Raw genomic sequence first — 19,135 nt, 5'->3', positions numbered from 1 at the left:
CTGAGAGCAGGTACTTGGCCTGGTGGTTGAGACACCCACATTCCACACTGCAGTACTTGAGTCTGATTCCTGGCTCCAGCCCCTGGGAGGCAGTGGTGAGCAATGGCTCAAGCAGCTGGGTTCCCATCACCCACACTGGAGACCTGGATTGAATTCCTGGCTCCCAGCTCATCTTGGGAGTGGACCAGCAGATGGGAGCACTCATTCTCCCCAATTGGTTAAAAATTGTTTTGGGGACTGGCGCTGTGGTGAAAAAGGTTAAGCCTCCTCCACCTGTGGCATCCCATATTCTCATCCTGGCTGCTCCACTTCTGATCCTACTCCCTGCTGAGGCACCTGGGAAAGCAGCAGAGGGTGGCCTAGGTGCTTTGGTCCCTGCATCCATGTGGTACAGGATGAAGCTCCGGACTCCTGGCTTCTGTGTGGTCCAGCCCTGGCCATTGCAGCCATTTGGGGAGTGAACCAGCAGGGGGAAGACTTCTCTCTCTATGCCTCTGCCTCTCCCTCTCTTTAATGTCACCTTTCAAATAAGTAAATAAATCTTAAAAAAAAAAAAAAAAAAGCTTGCAGAACTTTTTTTAAAAGTTTATTTATTTGTTAGAAAGTCAGAGTTACAGCCGCAGCGCGCTGGCCGCGGCGGCCATTGGAGGGTGAACCAACGGCAAAGGAAGACCTTTCTCTCTGTCTCTCTCTCTCACTGTCCACTCTGCCTGTCAAAAAAAAATTTTAAAAAAAGAAAGTCAGAGTTACACAGAGAGAAGAGAGAGAGAGAGAGAACTTCTATTCACTGGTTCACTCCCCAGATGGCCACATCCCCTGGAGCTGCGCCAATCTGAAGCCAGGAGCCAGGAGCTTCTTCCAGGTCTCCCACACAGGTGCAGGGGCCCAAGGACTTGGGCCATCTTCTACTGCTTTCCCAGGCCATAGCAGAGAGCTGGATTGGAAGTAGAGCAGCCGGGACTCAAACCAGCACCCATATGGGATGCCGGCACTGCAGGCGGCAGCTTTACCTGCTATGCCACAGCACCAGTCCCTCAGAACTTTATTTAAAAAAAATGTATTTATTCATTTATTTGTTTGTTTATTTGAAAGACAGATTTACAGGCCGGCACCACGGCTCACTAGGCTAATCCTCCACCTAGCGGCGCTCACCGGGTTCTAGTCCCGGTCGGGGCGCCGGATTCTGTCCCGTTTGCCCCTCTTCCAGGCCAGCTCTCTGCTGTGTCCCGGGAGTGCAGTGGAGGATGGCCCAAGTCCTTGGGCCCTGCACCCCATGGGAGACCAGGAGAAGCACCTGGCTCCTGCCTTTGGATCAGCGTGGTACGCTGGCCGCAGCACGCCGGCCGCAGCGGCCATTGGAGGGTGAACCAACGGCAAAGGAAGACCTTTCTCTCTGTCTCTCTCTCACACTGTCCACTCTGCCTGTCAAAAAAAAAAAAAAAAAAAAAAAAAAAAAAAAAAAAAAGAAAAGAAAAGAAAGAAAAAGAAAAAAAAGGAAAAAGACAGATTTACAGAGAGAAAGAGAAATCTTCCATCCATTGGTTCACTTCCCAAATGGCCACCACGGCCGGAGCTGGGCCACCCGAAGCCAGGAGCTTCTTCCAGGTCTCCCACGTGGGTGCAGGTGTGGGTGATCCTGTGCCTGGCTGGGAGGCTGCCTGCCCAGCCCAGGCAGGGGGTTAGCCTGACTGCTGGCAGGAGGCGGGAGCCCCAGGCACATCTCCCCCAGCCCTGCTCCCTATAATTGCCAATCAGGCAAACAGCTCCCGGGTGTAGCCCAGGCCCATTAGGACCACCTGGAAAGCTACCGTAACCTACGTGACCTCCAAGCTGATTGGAGAACCATAGCGGCGCCAATATCAGCTTCATCCTATAGAAACAGTGTTGCCATGAATTAGCTTCGCCCCCTCTGCTGGCCCTTGCAAAGCTTCTGCTTGCTAGTTAATAAAGGACATGTTCACTGAAACTTGTCTCCTTGGCTTCTTGTCAGAGAACGCCGTCGCCCCGCCATCCTGGCAGTGTGGACCTCGCCAGACGAGTCCGCACGCGGGGGCCCAAGCACTTGGGCCATCTTCTACTGTTTTTCCAGAAGCATTAGCAGGGAGCCGGATTGGAAGTGGAGCAACTGGGACTTGAACCAGTGTCCATCTGGGATGCTGGTGCTGCGGGCATTTAACCCATTTTGCCACAGTGCCAGCCCCAATCCTCAGTTTTAACAAGGCGGGGGGGGGGGACTTTCCCTACACCTCCATCTCTGTCTCTGTCTCCATGCCTCTCCCAGCCGACTGCTTAATCTCCTGTAAACAGGTAACCCAAGCCCATGGCACAAACCGTGAAAAATTCCAGAGGAATGAATTGAAAAGCCGGCCCAGCCACTCAGTTCCCCTCCCCTGGGAATTTCCTGTGTCTCTGTCCAGAAACAAAAGCAGATCCCAACAGTGGCTCCCAGCGAAAAAACCAAAAGAGACTTGGGTTTTAAATGCACTTCCACGAACTTGTGGAAGTCCCTTGGTCTCTGGGCAAATTGATGGAGCTTCCCCTGCTCCCTCCACTGCCCCTTTGGCTGGACTCAGGGCACTGCCCCGTCCCGTGCCTCTGGCGCCCTGCCCGCCCCCAGTATCTCTCTCCGAATCTCTGCTGTCTGCCTGTCTGGGGTCTCCCCTCGCTCCCTCCCTCATTCCTGCCTCTCTGTCGCCCCCTACAGGGTGAAGCTGGCCACAGCCCCTCACCCCCTCAAACTCCGCAGCTTCCACTGGGGGCCACTGTTCTTCCACTCCCAGCCCCTGCTAACCTGGCTGCACCTTCCCACTCCCGGCAGCCCTGGTGGAGAACCCGGGATGTACTGGCCTGGGCCCGGGAACGCACCGCCTGGGGCTGACATCGCCTGTGCCGCAGGAGTGGGGAGGCCAGACTTGGGCAGGGTGGAAGGGACACAGCCTCCTCCCCCTCCCCCTCCTCCTGCGGTGGGGCCCCGCCTCCTTGCCCACCAGCGGAGCCAGCCGCCCTGAGCTGGGGACCCACAGTGAACAAACCTGCCCCGGGGAGGCCGAGGTTCCCGCAGAAGAGAGGTGGTCCCCCGAGGGACGTCCCCACACACCCCGCCAGTGCACGAATCACCCTGAGAAAGACCGGGCGTGTGGGCTGTGGCAAGGCAGCAGCAGGGGCGGGAGGCTTCGCTGGGCTGGGGAGGGCCCAGGCTGCTTCCTGCACAGCCGGAGCGCGCCAGCAGCACTGACACGCGTGGTTGTGCACAGGTGACCTCGGAGGCCGGCGGGGGCAGCCTTGTGCTTGCCTTCTAGGAGATGAACACACAAGGCAGAGCGGGACTGGACAAGCTCCCACCGGGGGCGGAGTCGCAGCCGCTGGGCGGGCTTCCGGTCTCCTCCGCTCCCTCCCCTCCTCTCCCCCAGAGTTCTGTGCCCTCCTGTGTGGGTACTGGAGCTGCTGGGAGGTGACCGCAAGTGTGTCCGGGTGGACTGGGGTCAAGTGGCAGAGTGACTTAGAAACTGGGCTGAAAACCAGATCGGATCAGAGACCCCTGGACGCTGGGAGGGTTTTAGGGAAAGGGGAGCTGGGGTCCCCTGGCTGGTGAGGGCCATCCTGGGAGTCGGACACCAGCATGAGGAACCTGGACCCCAGCCTGGGCCACCTTCCCCAGGGACACAGACACAGGCCAGACTGCTGGGGCTCAAACCCCAGCCCCGCCACTTGCTGGCTGTGTGACGTTGGGCAAGTCGCTTCACATCTCTGAGCCTCAGGTCCCACGTCTGTGAAGTGGACTTAATGCCTCCCTTCAAGTGTGTATTGGATTAATGCACAGAGCTCGTTACACAGGCCCCGGCACACAGTAAGTGCCTCATTATTGCTTCTGTTTTCCTCAGCTGTCAACGTGGCAATACTCTGCAGGTCGGTGTCTCAGCCCTGAGATGGCTCCCAGCTCCTGCCTTGTACACCCCAGTGGCCCCCAGCTGTGCTGAGCCAGGCCAAAGCCAGGACCAGGAGCTTCATCTAGGTCTCTCATGTAGGTGCAAGGACCCAAGAACTTGGACCATCTTCCACTGCTTTCCCAGGCGCATTAGCAGGGAGCTGGACCAGAATTGGAACAGCTTCGTTTGTTTGTTTCTTTAAAAAAAAAAAAAGGATTTATTGTATTTATTTGAAAGACAGAGTTACAGAGAGAGGTAGAGACAGAGAGGTCTTCCATCTACTAGTTCACTGTCCAAATGGCTGCACCGATCCAAAGCCAGGAGCCAGGTCTCCCACACAGGTGCAGGGACCCAAGGACTTGGACCTCCTTCTCCTTCTCCTCCTCCTCCTCCTCCTCCTCCTCTTCCTTCTTCTTCACAGGCAGAGTGGACAGTGTGAGAGAGAGACAGAGAGAAAGGTCTTCCTTTTTTCTGTTGGTTCACCCCCCAATGGCTGCTGCGGCCAGAGCACCGCGCTGATCCGATGGCAGGAGCCAGGTGCTTCTCCTGGTCTCCCATGGGGTGCAGGGCCCAAGCACTTGGGCCATCCTCCACTGCACTCCCTGGCCACAGCAGAGAGCTGGCCTGGAAGAGGGGCAACCGGGACAGAATCCGGTGCCCCGACCGGGACTAGAACTTGGTGTGCCGGTGCCGCAGGCAGAGGATTAGCCTAGTGAGCCGCGGCGCCAGCCTTGGAGCGTCTTCTGCTTTCCCAGGCCACAGCAGAGAGCTGGATAGGAAGTGGAGCAGCCAGGACTAGAACTGGTGCACATGTGGGGTGCTGGCACTTCGGGCCAGGGCTTTAACCTGCTGCGCCACAGCGCCAGCCCCACAGTTTTTTCTTTATTATTTTTATTTGAGAGGTAGAGTTACAAGTGGAGAGGCAGGGAGACAGAGAGAAAGGTCTTCCATCTGCTGGTTCACTCCCCAGATGGCCACAACAGCCGGAGCTGCTTTCCCAGGCCATAGCAGGGAGCTGAATTGGAAGAGGAGCAGCTGGGACACGAACCGGTGCCCATATGGGATGCTGGCACTGCAGGGATCTGTTTTGTTTCTTATTGAGGTGTGGTTCACACACAGTAGAACACACACATTTTCCCAATGAAGCTGGAGTTCTGCTCCCGTGTGCACCTACCAGGGACCACCACTAAGGGGCGTCGTCCTCCATCGCCCCCAAGTTCATTTCCTCACTGCCTGGCTCTGAACCCCAGCCCCTCCCAGCCACTCACCTGTTTCCCTTCACTCTACCTTGGTCTGGCCTCCTCCAGAATGTCCCGGAAGTGCAATCACGCAGGGAGTGGTCCTTTTAGCCTGGCCTGTCACTCGGCCCGGTGACTTCCAGGTTCATTCGTGCCCTGGCAAGTTGTGACCGTTCGTTCCTGTCTGAATGTCCGTCCCCTCTGCAACTCCCGCTGCCCGAGCTGCCCGGCGACAGCTGTGCTAGGCCGGCTCCCCGATGAGATTAGTGGGTAGAGAGGAGGAGCCCGGCGTTAGCTCCTGCCCTCCTGCTCTTGGCCGTTTCGTTGACGCCTTCCGCATTGGGCTTCACAGCCTTCAGAATCGTCAGAAGCAAGCTTTTCTTTTTTTAAAGATTTATTTATTTATTTGAAAGAGGTACAGAGAGAGGGAGAGACAGAGTCAGAGACACAGAGAGAGAGAGAGGTCTTCCTTCCGCTGGTTCACTCCCCAAATGGCCGCAATGGCCAGAGCCAGACTGATCTGAAGCCGGGAGCCAGAAGCTTTTTCTAGGTCTCTCACACGGGTGCAGGGGCCCAAACACTTGGGCATCTTCCACTGGCAAGCTTTCCTTAAACCATTTTTACTTAGGGGTGGCATTGTGGTGCAGTGGGCTAAGCCACCGCCTGTGATGCCGGTGAGTCCCAGCTGCTCCACCTCTGCTCCAGCTCTCTGCTGTGGCCTGGGAAGGCAGTGGAGGGTGGCCCAAGTGCCTGGGCCCTGCACCCACGTGGGAGACCTGGATGGAGTTCCAGGCTCCTGGCTTTGGCCTGGCCATGCCCTGGCAGCTGACCGGGGAGTGAACCCGCAGGTAGAAGTTCTCTCTCTCTGTCCCTCCCTCTCTCTTTGCATCTCTGCTTTTCAAATCAATCAATCAATCAATCTTTTAAAAATAAATACAACCTTTATTTTTAGTTAGAGAGGGAGAGTCACAAACATCCACTGCTTTTCCCTCAGATGCCAGATGGCCAGGACTGGACCAGGCTGAAGACAGGCGCCCAGGAGCCAGGAGCTCCATCTGGGTCTCCCAGGTGTGTGGCAGGGACCCAACAGCCATCACCATCGCCTCCCACGGTCTGCAATGGCAGGAAGCTGGAACTGGGAGTCGGAGCCAGGACTTGAACCCGGGCCCTCCCAGATGGAATGCAGGCCAGGTAAACATGCTTCTTTATACAAGACATAGCCCCTGGTCTTCGGTTGTAGCAACACAAAACCCACTGAGCCGGCTCCTGTGTTGTCCGGGTGTGCCAGGGCCTTCCCTATTCTCCCAGCTCTGACGGGTGCTTGGGCCGGGGTCCCCCCCCCCATCCCCCAGAGCACTCGCTGCGGCTGACTGCTCGGATCGCTGGGGCCGGGGGTGGGAGCGTGCTTGGTCCTACCAGAAATCATCAAACCCTCTCCTGCGCAATCAAAACACTGCCCACGCCTCACTACCTGATCCCGAGTGGCAGCAACCTGGGGCAAGCAGCACTCACACAGCCTGGGGCTCCCTCGCATACATAGCCTGGCACAGGCAGGAGCCCCACCCGGGCTCCCTAACGTCGGCATGCACTTGCCCATGCAGACTCTGGGTGCAGATGTGAGAGCAGGTGTCTCTGTAGACACTGGCGCCCACCCCCGAGGCCTGGCTCAAATGCCCTGAGCGGGGAGGGTGAAGCCCTCCAACAAAAGCCCTAAGCCAGCAGGGAGCAGATCATGGAGACAGGGGCCGGAAGGCTGGGATTTTCTGGGGGAGGGAACTGGGGAGTCATGGGGGGTTTAGCTGGCAGAGTGCGAGGCTGGGTTTGGACTTTGGGACAACTGCTGGCTGTCATGTGTATGGGGGAGGGAGGCTCCCAGGGAGATGACCGAGTGCCAGCCTGGGCAGGTGGGGGGAGGGAGAGGGGCATCCGTGCCAGCCAGCCGGCAGACTCTGCCAAGCTCCTGCCACAGCCTCCTCTGGCTCTGGGCCACTCCCTGCCCTGGATTCTGACCTGGGAACTGCTCTGACCGCCCCAGCTGACACACCTCCTCCCCCGGATGACAACCACAGGGCTGACGCAGGGCGGGTGGGACCCAGGATGAGGGCTCCAGCTTGTGGGCCTACGGTGGCCAGGAGTGTTTTGGGCCACACATGCGGGTGTGGGTGTGTCGAAGGTTCTTGTCAGTGTTTGCCGGGAATCTGTGGCCGACTTCCGTGTGCAGCGGGGACACGCCCTGCAGGTGCCTCCCCCCAGCCCAGCCCCTGCCCAGGTCCCACAATCCCCCAGGCTCTGGTGAATTTCCGTCTCTCCCCAGGCAGATCCCTTCTCAGTTCCCCAGCTTAAGGATGGCGAGACCAGTTTCCCGTCTGCAGGGCTGTGGTGAGGTTCAGCGGGGTCAGGGTGGAGATTCAGTGAAGGAAGGTCATGGCCACTTCCTGTCTGGGCCCGTGCGAGCCACTTTTTCTCTTTGGGGCCACCCGTGTCCCTGTGCACCGCATCTGAGACCTTGTGTGAAGGCGGCTGTGCAGCCTCAGCCGCGTGGCTAGACCTCTCTGTGCACTGGGGCGCGGCTGCAGCGTCTGCTTCCCAGGGTGGGTGTGGAGCACGATGAGTCGCTCCCAGGACCTGGAGTGATGCCCCGCACGCAGGCAGCCCACTGTCACAGCAACATTGTCACGGGGCGTGGGCTCCGTGAGTGTCCCAGCACACATTCCCAGGGAGTGTGGGGCAGCAGGTGCGGGTGAGCATGTGGGGCTCACCAGACCGGGATGGACACATCAGTTTTCTTTCTTCCTTCTTCTCCTTTTGTTTTTTTAAAGATTTATTTATTTATTTGAAAGGCAGAGTTTCACAGAGAGAGAAGGAGAGGCAGAGAAAGAGAGAGAGAGAGAGAGAGAGAGAGAGAGAGAGAGAGAGGTCTTCCATCCACTGGTTCACTCCCCAAACGGCTGCAATGGCCAGAGCTGTGCCGATCCGAAGCCAGGAGCCAGGAGCTTCTTCTGGGTCTCTACATGGGGTGCAGGAGCCCAAGCACTTGGGCCATCTTCCACTGCTTTCCCAGGCCACAGCAGAGAGCTGGACTGGAAGAGGAGCAGCTGGGACTCGAACCGACATCCATAGGGGATGCTGGCACTGCAGGCGGCAGCTTTATCACGACTATACCACAGCACCGGCCCCAAAACGAGTAAACTTTAAAAAACTAAATAAAATTCCAGTCGCAGCAGCCCAGACCTCCTCATCTTTGTGAGGGTGAAACTGGCTTGGCAACGCTGCTCTGCCTGGTGTGAACCTGAGCCAGGTGGGGGTGTGGTCCAGCAGGAAGTGGCCACGGGCATCTGGCTCCGCAGGTTCCTCTGCGCCCACCATTGCCCCATCCCACACCCCGCACTCCCCGTGACCTCTGAGCGGGAGGGAGGAGGCTCCAGCCCCAGCCCAGCAAGGGGGGCCGGCACCCCCAAAAAAGCCCAGGGGCTGGCCGCTCCCCTCCCCGCAGCCCTGCGTTGTCCCTGGGGGTTCCCTGACTGCTCGCTGCTTCCCTGCCCTGCCCACCTTGGTCTCCAGGACAGACAACACCAGGGTCCCAGGGGTGTGTCCCTTGGTGGGGGCAGAGGAGGAAGTGGCAGAGGCTAGAACCGCCCCTCCCTGTGAGGAGGGGGAAGGGAGAGTCTTTATTAATTAGCCTTTTAATCCCGCCCCCTCCAGATCTGAGGCCCGATCTTAATGAGGCAGATGAGCCTCATTAGAGAGACACAAGCCTGGCATTAGCTCCATTGTCACCCCCTCCTAGGCCAGGCCTGGGCCTCCGCTGGCCCTGGAAAACTGGGGCAGAAAGTCCAGGAAACCCAGCAGGGGCAGGGGTCTCAGGAAGGAGGAACCAGGGATGTGCAGCCCCCGATCTGAGGGAGGAGGTGCATGGTGGGGTGGGGAGGGGCCGGGGGCTGCTCTCCCCAGTCTAAGGGAGGAGTGGGTCCGAGGGAGGAGGAGGCCTGGCTCCCTGGTCTGTGGGAGCATGTCCGTGGTTGGGGGAGGGGGCTGGTCTCCCCAGTCTGAAGGAGGAGGGCCCTGAGGGCGCAGATCCTTCCCCCCACCCCCGGCACGCCCCGCTCTTAAAACCCGGCTGGGGCACCACGCCCCCTCCGCCCCCAGTTAACCCGGAGCCCGGCGGAACCGGGACAGTCGCTCCGGCCTCACGGATGGAGCAGGAGCGGGACGACGACGCTCTGGGCGGCGAGGCGGAGGCCGAGGGGCCCACGAGGTCCCCGGAGCTGCCGCCGCCGCAGCCCTCGCCGCCGCCGCCGCCGTCGCCGTCGCCCGCGGCCCCGGAGAGCCCCAGGCCCCCGCAGGCCGAGCCGCCGTCCGAGGCCAGCGCCCGGCAGCTGCTGCTGGAGGAGTGGGGGCCGCTGGGCGGGGGCCTGGAGCTGCCCCCGCGCCTCACCTGGAAGCTGCTGCTCGTGCGGCGGCCGCTCTACCGCAACCTGCTGCGCTCGCCCAACCCCGAGGGTGCGCCCGGGCCGTCTGCCTCTGCATCCGCCCGCGCCCCTCTGCCTCTGCTGTCGCTGGGGCTCTGTTTGGCCCGCTCTGCAACTCCCCTGTCCTGCTAGCTCTCTCCGCCCCTCGCTGGCTCTGGCGCTCTCTGCCCCCCGCCATCCTCCCGCCCCCCAGCACCTGCCATTTCTGCCTCGCACCATCGCCTGTCTCCGCCTCGTTCTCTGGGTGCCTCCCTGGGTCCCTCTGTCTGTCTCACCCCTTTCCTCCCACCCCTATCATTCGGCTCCCCCAGGACCTTGCAAGCCGCTCCCCCGGGGCCTGACTCACTGCCCCTGCCGGGCTGGTCTGGCGTGAGGCAGGTTCCTGTCCTTCCAGTGCGGCCCTGGGGGTGGGGAATGGCGAGGATGGGGATGTGGAAGGGGCCTGAGGCTGCGCTCCCCTGCACTTTCCAGGCATCAACATTTACCAGCCAGCGCCCCCTACTGGTCCTACCCAGCAACCCCTGCAGGCTCTGGGTAAGTGCTGGGGGCCGGGCTGGAGGTCAGGGCCGCCTGGGGCCGGGGAGACCCTAACTGTTCTTGCTGCCACCTGCCAGGCAATTTCCGCGGATGGCACATTCACATGGAGCAGCTTCAGGAGGGCCTCAGGTGAGTTGCTGGGGCCCTGTGGCCTTCTTCACTCTGGGGCCCAGAGAGACTGACTTGGGCCCCTTGGGGGCTCCATGGCCTAGCCAGTCACAGAGGAGCGCCGGCTCCGGCTCCTGCGAGGCCTGGCGCGCAGAGATGGCTGTCCCTGCGGTGGGAGGGGTCACCCCAGGCCACTAGGCATCCTCCGGGAAGCCTCACATGGTTTGAAGCACCTGCGCCCGCCCGGGGTTTAGGTTCTGCTTCTGCCACTTCACCTTGGGCTTATCCCAATCCTGAACGTCAGTTTTCTCATCTGAGCAGCACAGGGTTCGAAGGGTGTTGCCCTGGGTGGGGCCAGGGCCGGGAGGCAGGGCCAGGGGAGCGCTGTGACCAGGGCCGCTTGCCCGCAGCTGGACGGTGAAGCGGCAGTGTGTGGACCTCCTGGCCGAGGGCCTGTGGGAGGAGCTGCTGGATGATGAGCAGCCCGACATCACCGTCATGGACTGGTGCGTGCTCCGTGGTGACGCAGGGCCCGCCCCAGACCCTTTCCGTTTGGAAGTGGCCCAGCCTCTTCCATCTCTGGGCCGTGCCGAGGCTGCTCCTTCCTCCTTGGGTGCCTGTCCCCCTCTCTTCCTCCTTATCTTTGGTGGGGGGGGTGTCCCGTCCACATGACTCCACCAGGAAGCCTTCCCTGACCACCCCTGCCCCCAGCTGGGTTGGATGCGTTGGCCGCAGGGCCGTGGGTGGCACCCCCCAGCCCTGACCACGCCTGACTGTCACCCCACTGGACTCTGAATCCCTTGCAGTCACTGCCCTGTGATGCCAAGTGCATGCAGTGAGTGTGTGTGGCACGGGGAACGGAGCCAGTGGCCGTGGCACTGTGGCAGCCGCTGACGGCCTCAATCCCACCCCCAGGTACGAGGACAGCCGCCTGGACGCTTGCGTGTACGAGCTGCACGTGTGGCTGCTGGCCGCTGACCGCCGCACAGTCATCGCGCAGCACCACGTGGCCCCCCGGACCAACGGGAGAGGCCCCCCGGGCCGCTGGGTCCAGGTGAGACTTGCTGTCTCCATGCCCCTGCCCCAGGGGGAGGGAGTGGAGCAGGGCTCGTGGGAGGGGGGCCTGGCAGCATGCCTTCCTGACCCAGCTGCTGGCCCAGGTAGCCCACGTGTTCCGCCAGTACGGATCCGGCGTGCGCTTTGTCCACTTCCTACACAAGACCAAGAACCGCCAGGAGCCAGGGGGAGTGCGGCGGACCCGGGTGACCGACTCCTCCGTGTCCGTACAGCTCCGCGAGTGAAGGCCCTGACCCCCATCAGCGCCCCGGCACCCCCAAGGTCCCCTTCCTGAGCCCTCAGCCCCACCGTGATCACACACACCCCCTCCCAGGCCGGCCCCCACTCCAGCCTGGTCCTGGGCTTCTCATGTGACATCCTCAATGTCCCGGAGCTCCAGGAGGTGGGGCCACTCCTGCAGGTTCTGCGCCAGGCGCCCAGTAGGTGCTGCAGAATCTGTGCTGAGTGGATCAATAAACACGGCTGCCCGTGGATGCTGAGCCCAAAGCTTCGCCCGGTTCTACCCCACTAGCGCATCCTCGAAACCTCGGACCCCTGGGCTGACCTTGACCTCTGATCTCTTCATACAACCCCCTCCCCTCAACTCTCAACATCTCCAAGAGCTCCCTCCCTCTCCACCATTTGCAGTTGTCACCCCCCCCCAACAAGAGCTGGCCCCACGCCTCTCCTCCCAGGACCCCCAGAGCCCCCAGACCAAGTATCCATCCAGAGCCTCATCCATGGTCACTGTGGGGACACAGACCGCAAGCTGAGCAGAAAGTACGCCAGCTAGAGCGTGCTCCACAGCTGTGCTGGGGAGGAGCGGTCACAGCCAGCCCAGGCTTCGGGTCTGGCCACGCCTCTACAGATGGGGGTCCTAGCAGGGCCCTGCTTCCCCTTGTGGGTGTGGGGGCTCCTGGGAGGCCAGGCCGTTAACCCAAAAGCATGGGAAGCATTTCAGTAGCGAGCCAGCAGCCAGCGGTGCCCCAGCAGGCGACTGTGGGTGTGGTCATGGTGCACAGCTGATCCTTGTCCCTGGCATCGTCCCCCTGGTAGGAGCCGCCCCAGGCCTGACCGCCCCACTCCCTCCCCTGTTCCAGTGGGTCCTGAGTGGACTCGGCCCCAGACACAAGCAGATGGCAGCCAGGGACATCTTCACAGGGGCTGTATTTCAGGGAAGGCAGAGTGGGGGCGGCAGGAAGTCCTTTGCCCCCGGGGCTGCAGCAGACACCGGGGACGGGCAGGGATGGGGCTCAGCGCTGCGTGTGGTCGCAGGTGGTGGTCTTTCAGGGCCTCAGGAGCACCTGCAACAATAGCATCGAGATGGAGATGCTCACCAAGACACCCAGGGTTTGGGAGGCGACTGGGAAGCCGGGGGTCCTGGCCTGGGAGGGTTCAGAGCTGGGGGCTCCTGGAAGGAGGGGTGGCTGGGGCTGGTTTGGGAGGGCCCCAGGGCTGTGAGTGGGCGGTGGGTCTGAGGGGCCCTGGGGCTGCCGCTTAGGGAAGGTGGTGTGGGGGTGCTTCCAGACAGGCTAGAGGGCTGGGGTGTGGTCAGCTTCTGCGAATCCCAGAGGTGTGGCTAAGCGAGGCAAGGGGCGTGGACCACGGGGTGGGCTGCCTCCTGGATGGGGGGCGGGGCGGGGGCGCACGCACTTGCAGTAGAGCGCGGAGATGGCGTTGTTCCAGTCCCCGAAGAGGCCGCGGCGGTACTCCTCGAGGCGCGGGTAGGCGCCGGCCGAGAACTTGCGCGTCTTGCCCTCCTTGCCTTTCTTGGACCACACGGTGAGCTCACAGCGCTGGCCCACGACCAGCGAGGACGCGGTGTTGGCCCAGTTGGAGGGCAGGTAGGGCAAGTCGGTGTTGGGCTCCAGCGACAGCTCGGCGCCCGCGCAGCAGTTGTCGTAGTAGGGGTCACTCTTGTCGTAGAGCTTGGCGCACGTGCGCGTGCCGTCCTCCTTCTTAAGGTCGGCGGGCGCAGGGCAGGCGCCTCGGGCGCCCGGGGCGGCCACCAGGGCCAGGGCCAGCAGCAGCAGCGGCGGCAGCGACATGGCGAGGCTGCGGGAGCGGGCTGCCACGCGCGCTTTTATGGGCCTGACCCGTGGGAAGGGAGAAGCTGCGAGATAAGGGCTCGGGAGGGGAGGGGCGCAGGGGCGGAGACCTCGCTCGCTCAGGCGGAAACTCAGCGCCCAGAAAGGCGCTCGGGTGTTTGTGTGACACGTCGCTGGCCTTTGCGCCGTGGGTAAGAGGCAACCAGGGCCGTTGGCATCCCTAGGGGAGTCCCTGCCCCACTTCCCATCCGGCTTAATACGGATGCGCACCTGGGAGGCAGCAGGTGGCAGTTCAAGAACCTGGGACCCTGCCACCCCCAGGGGAGACCCGGATGGAGTTCTTGGCCCCTGGCTTTGGCCTGGCAGAGACCTTGTTGTCTCGGGCATCTGGGGAGTTTGCCTTTCAAACAAATACACAAATCTTTAAGAATGAAAATCTTAGCAAGACACTGTACAAAAGGCTTGGAGGGATTTTTTGCCGCACTGTGCACAGCAAAGGGTTAATAGCTGTTTTATACAAAGAGTGCTCACCAGTGGACAAGAAGAAGTCAGTCCTGGTTATGCTGCCCACATGGGAAGACGGGCTCACGGGGGGGGGGGGGGGGGAGGAGACCTCTGTCCCAGCCGTGTCCCAGGACCCTTCCTAACCAAGGCTGGAAATTGACTACAGGAAATAAGTGGTGGACCTGCCCAGCTGTGGAAAACCTTAAAGACTGTGATAAAGGGGCAGGTGTTGTGGCGTAACAGGTAAAGCCGCTGCCTGCAGGGCCAGCATCCCATATGGACACCGGCTCATGTCCTGGCTGTTCCACTTCTGGTCCAGCTCTCTGCTCTGGCCTGGGAGGGCAGTGGAGGATGGCCCAAGTCCTTGGGACCCCTGCACCCGCATGGGAGACTAGGAGAAGCTCCTGGCTCCTGGCTTTAGATCGGCGCAGCTCTGGCCATTGCAGCCATTTGGGGAGTGAACCAGTGGATGGAAGACCTCTCTCTCTGTATAACTGTGACTTTCAAGTAAAATAAATAAATATTGTGATAAAGCAAAGAAAGTCCAAAACTCACCAAAGATAACGTAGACTCAGCGTGCACAATGCGCCATGAGCTGGGACCAGTCAGCAAGCTCCAGTGCCATGAGCTCAAGGCAGCATTACAGTGGCACAGGCAACGGGGGCAGCTGGGGCCCCGGGGCTGGACAGGGGCGGGCACGTGTAGGAGCCGGGCCATGGCCCTTCCCAGGCTCCTGCCCTGCCTCCTGCCAGACAAAACTGGGACCAAGCATATGAATGTGCCCATGAGACAATCAAGGGTTCTGTGGCTCTGTGAGTGCAAGCCTGTGCCTCTGTCTTCCAGTCTGTGAAATGGGTGGTACTTCTCCCTCCACTGCAAGAGTGCCTGGGTCCAAATCCCAGCTCCTCCATAACTGCACACATGACTGCATTCCAGGGCTTCCTGGGGACAGCACTAATGTCCACTGCAGAGGGCTGGCATAAGGGGCAGGTGCTTGGTCCAGCCATTAAGACACCCGAGTCCCACAACACGGGTGCCTGGTTCGAGTGCCAACTCCGGCTCCCGAGCCCGGCTTCCTGCCGGTGCAGACTCTGGGAGGTAGTGGGGCTGCCTCAGATGCTTGGGTCCCTGCTACGCACATGGGAGACCTGGATTAGATTGAGCTTTGGGCTTTGCACCTGCCCAGTCTTGGCCATCGCAGGCATTTGGAAAGTGAACCAGTGGATGGAGCACCTCTCTCTCTCTCTCCTCTTTCTGCCTTTTGAATGAATGCTGACATAAGCGGTAAGTGTGTAAATCCAAGTCACGTGGGACCTAGCTCTTGCCATCATTCTTATTATGAAACTCCTACTGTGCTGCCAGGCACATAGTAAGGCCTCAGTAACCATAGAAACACAACACCAACAAGGGATGGCTTCCATCCACAGTCATGCAGCTGCGCCTGCTCCCCACGGCCCCCCCCAGCTGCTGTGTCTCTCACCTTGGGCAGGGCAGTGCCTCGGGTAAGAGCTAGAGGCTAGAAACTTGCAGGTGCACCTACTTGCTGATTGACCTCAGGCAAGTGAACACACCTCTCTGAGCCTTCTCCTAGATGGCGTAGCATACTGGAAAGCAAGATCATGATAAAAAATAATTCAGAGCTAACGCAATCCATGTCACTGCCATTTATTGGCATAATACACTCGGTATCTAACATTGCACATGAACCATAGCATCTATGTGATGATACGAGGCTCATGGCAGGTGCTCAGTGAACAGGCACTGGCCGGCCCTGCTGTTCTCAGAAGGACCCTGGGACTGGCCCTTCCCGGGGCAGACCTGGATCCTTCTCTTTCCTTTCCTCCCATGACCCCACAGAATCTAATCTCCAGCTGCTAACTTCCCAGAGGGCCTCCTTGGCTCCAGGGTCACAGGGCCCCACCCTCGGGCTCAGCACGGGCTCCTGGTTTAGAGCCGAGGCAGGAGAGTGCAGCAGCCACCTAGAGCCCCCTCCCCGCCCCAGCAAGGAGTCAGGGGTGTCAGGCAAGGGCAGGGAAACACCCAGAAGGGAGGCAGAGCCAGGCTCAGGAGCACAACCCACTGCACACAGCACGCACAGAACCGTGCAGACCCAGGGCGTGGGCACTGCGCCTGCAGGCGAGCGACGCACGCATGGGCAGGGGTAGGGGCGCTCCCTTCACGTGTGTTGCAAGAGGCAGACACAGATGCCCCCATCGGCATGCGTGTGCCCCCACAGCCATGCCCCCATCCTCCCCGACGCGGGGACTCACGGGAGCACTCGCACGCAGCATCCTCACTCAGAGACGACTTCCTCGCTGCTTATCAACACACTCGGGACAAACAGCAGAAAAACAAACATGTTCCTATTACATAACTTTTTTTTTTCCTTTGGGAGAAAGAATGTTCTGTCCTTGAAGGATCCACGAGCCCTTGAGAAAGTCAGATAGCAAATCAATAACCCGAACGCAAGGTGCAGATGCCTGTTTGGCAAAGGATTGTGGGAGCGCGGTGGGGCGAGAGACACGGTGGCGTGTTTTCAGTGTGATTCGTGTCATGAGAACTCTGCTGAGGTCTCCTAACCTTGGTCGACATTTCTCAGCGGACCACAAAATGGGGAGATGGCTACCCGCGAGAAGCTGTCATTGAGAGCAAAAAAAAAAAAAAAAAAAAAAAAAGCAAAAAGAAAGCGCTGGTTTGCGTCTATGAACAGCATGACAGGGGTACATATGACATATTGCCTAAGTGCAGGACTCAGCTTCTCACCTAAGGGCTCATCGCCGCTGCCATTGAATCCAGTTGTTTCTAGGCACTCAAGAGGCAGCGGCGCCCCCAAGCGGCCAGTGTGTGCTCTGCACGCTGTGGTTTCCAGCCTGCTCCCGGGACCAGCACTGTCGGTATTCAAGCCCTCAGCCCCCACCCCAGCCCTACTGAAGCAGAAATTCCAGCAGCGAGGCGACGGGCGGAGTCTTACCAGCCTGCCTGGCGATTCTGCTGCAGGTTCGAAGTTTGATAATGACTCAGGGCTTTGTATGTCACGGTGTATCACATCTAGAATGCCTGTGTTGATACCTCAATTTGCTCAGCTCTTTTCAAAGTATGTTGTGTGTCATTTTTCTGCTTGCACAAGCATTCTGTTAGCACTCAGGGGAAGGAGTTATTTTTTATTTTTAAGATGTATTTGAGGCATCATCCTGACTTAGCTATTGAGAAAAGAGAAAAAACTGAGTGTTACAAAAGTTTGAAATTTTAAAAAAGTATTAATATTTATATCCCTTGAAATTGTGATTTACTTTTTATGGGAATAATACAGTGAAACGCTTACATTTCTTTAAAAAAAAAAAGAGAGAGATTTATTTATTTATTTATTTGAAAGACTTACACAGAGAGAAGAGAAGCAGAGAGAGAGAGGTCTTCCATCCAGTGGTTCACTCCCCAATTGACCGCAACAGCTGAAGCTGCATGGCAAGAGTTGCACTGATCCAAAGCCAGGAGCCAGGAGCTTCTTCTGGGTCTCCCATGAGGGTGCAGGGCCCGAGGACTTGGGTCATCCTCCACTGCCTTCCCAGGTCACAGCAGAAGCTGCATCGGAAGTGGAGCAGCCGGGTCTCGAACTGGCGCCCATATGGGATGCTGGCGCTTCAGGCCAGGGCATTAACTCACTGTACCACAGCGCCAGCCCCTTACATTTCTTTTTAAAGACATGTGTTTCAAGATAAGCTCTGGGGCAAACATGCACACAGTCAGATATGTTATTCTGTCACTGTGGAATGCCTGTACGCTTTGTTGGTATGTCTTCCATGGAGATGTCATTGACTATGGTACTCAACCTGTGAATATTTTAAATGTTGAAATAAAAATAAGAAATATGAAAAAAAATATTTGAGGGGCCGTTGCTGTGGCATAGCGGGTAAAGCCACCGCCTGCAGTGCCAGCATCCTATATGGATGCTTGTTCAAGTCCTAGCTGCTCCACTTCTGATCCAGCTCTCTGCTGTGGCCTGGGAAAGCAGTAGAAGATGGCCCAAGTCCTTGGGCCCCTGCACCCATGTGGGAGACCCAGAGGAAGCTCCTGGCTCCTGGCTTCAGATCAGTGCAACTCTTGCTGTTGCAGCCATCTGGGGAGTGAACCAGCAGATGGAAGACCTCTCTCTGTCTCCCTCTGCCTCTGCCTCTCTGTAACTCTGCCTTTCAAATAAATAAATAAAGCTTAAAAAATGTACTTGAAAAGCAGTTAGAGAGAGAAGGAGAGAGACTGAGAGAGATCTTCCCTCCAATGGTTCACTCCCTGAATGGCCACAATGGCCCAGGCTGGGCCAGGTCAAAGCCAGGAGCTTCTTCCAGGTCTCACACATGGGTGCAGGGGCCCAAACACTTGAGCCATCTTCTACTGCTTTCCCAGGCCATAGCAGAGAGCTGAATCGGAAGTGGAGCGGCCAAGACTTGAACCGGCACCCGTGTGGGATGCTTGCATTGTTGGCAGTGGCTTAACTCGCAGGAAAATCTTGAAGACAGCTCTCAGCCTAGCAGGGAAGGCACTGGGTCCCAAATCAGAGCGCACACACAGCTCAGACTCCAGACTCCAGCTTCCTGCTAATGCGGACCTGGGAAGCAGCAGTGGTGGCTGAAGTCCTTGGGCTCCTGCCCACTGTGGGGGAGATCCAGACTGAGCTCCTGGCTCCTGGCTCCAGCCCCAGCTACGGTGGGCATTGGGATGGGGTGGGGGACGTAGAAGGGAGAACTGGTGCTCTTCTGCTTCTCACATAAGTAATTAAAACTTTTCCCTTTTTAAAGAAAAGTTACTCTCTAGGGGTCTGAGGTGCTGCCTCATGAGACCATGCCGGGGAAGAAATGGAGTCTCCGCCAACATGCGCTCAGCGCTCAGCTGATCCCAGGACGTGGCTGAACACCCCCTTCTCACACACCTGACTCACCTGCCGCAGGTGAAGAGCCTCATCTCCATTTCCTTGGGCCCCACAGCCCCCTTGGGGTTTAGGCCAGGACCCTTCAACCTTTCAGGGGTCGCAAGCCATCTGGCAAGTGGGCAGGATGGGGTCATCAAGCTGCAGATTCAAATTCAGCAGGTCTGGGCTTGGGCGAGGCTCTGTGTCCCCAGGGGAGGCCGTGCAGGAGAGAGGCACTCTGCTGGCCAACAATGCTGCTTAGACAGATAAAGCAAGAATTCAGGGGCTGGTGCTGTGGCCCCGTAGGTTAAACCTCTGCTGTGGCACCAGCATCCCACATGGGCACCGG

The 19,135-nt window shown here is 59.1% G+C and overlaps 2 protein-coding genes across 4 annotated transcripts; one reads left to right on the top strand and one right to left on the bottom strand.

The window, feature by feature from the left end:
* Positions 1-9,310: 9,310 nt before the first annotated feature.
* On the top strand, positions 9,311-11,841 carry NCCRP1 (NCCRP1, F-box associated domain containing). 3 transcript variants are annotated; one of them, XM_051846672.2, is made up of 6 exons: positions 9,311-9,664; positions 10,105-10,167; positions 10,248-10,299; positions 10,689-10,784; positions 11,194-11,332; positions 11,443-11,841. In XM_051846672.2, the coding sequence occupies exons 1-6, from the start codon at positions 9,358-9,360 to the stop codon at positions 11,542-11,544; spliced, it is 759 nt and encodes a 252-aa protein (XP_051702632.2). In that variant the 5' UTR covers positions 9,311-9,357; the 3' UTR covers positions 11,545-11,841. The 3 variants fall into 3 exon arrangements, with proteins under 3 accessions (XP_051702632.2, XP_051702633.2, XP_002711500.2); XM_002711454.5 differs by having other exon boundaries at positions 9,324-9,664; positions 11,439-11,841; XM_051846673.2 differs by lacking the exon at positions 10,689-10,784 and having other exon boundaries at positions 9,315-9,664; positions 11,439-11,841.
* Positions 11,842-12,484: 643 nt separating this feature from the next.
* On the bottom strand, positions 12,485-13,439 carry SYCN (syncollin). The gene is made up of 2 exons (XM_008257146.4): positions 12,988-13,439; positions 12,485-12,638 (listed from the first exon to the last, which is right to left on the bottom strand). The coding sequence occupies exons 1-2, from the start codon at positions 13,380-13,382 to the stop codon at positions 12,629-12,631; spliced, it is 405 nt and encodes a 134-aa protein (XP_008255368.1). The 5' UTR covers positions 13,383-13,439; the 3' UTR covers positions 12,485-12,628.
* Between the last annotated feature and the right edge of the window lie 5,696 nt (positions 13,440-19,135).

The sequence above is a fragment of the Oryctolagus cuniculus genome, chromosome 18, assembly GCF_964237555.1.
Source record: "Oryctolagus cuniculus chromosome 18, mOryCun1.1, whole genome shotgun sequence".
Taxonomy (NCBI): Eukaryota; Metazoa; Chordata; class Mammalia; order Lagomorpha; family Leporidae; genus Oryctolagus; species Oryctolagus cuniculus.
This window is presented reverse-complemented; position numbering and strand designations above follow the sequence as displayed.

Bases quoted from the DNA above. Each gene is read 5' to 3' on its own strand.
- SYCN (XM_008257146.4), bottom strand. From the start codon at position 13,382: ATGTCGCTGCCGCCGCTGCTGCTGCTGGCCCTGGCCCTGGTGGCCGCC.
- NCCRP1 (XM_002711454.5), top strand. From the start codon at position 9,358: ATGGAGCAGGAGCGGGACGACGACGCTCTGGGCGGCGAGGCGGAGGCC. The intron at 9,665-10,104 runs GTGCGCCCGGGC...TGCACTTTCCAG, and splicing joins GCGCTCGCCCAACCCCGAGG to GCATCAACATTTACCAGCCA. The intron at 10,168-10,247 runs GTAAGTGCTGGG...GCCACCTGCCAG, and splicing joins GCAACCCCTGCAGGCTCTGG to GCAATTTCCGCGGATGGCAC.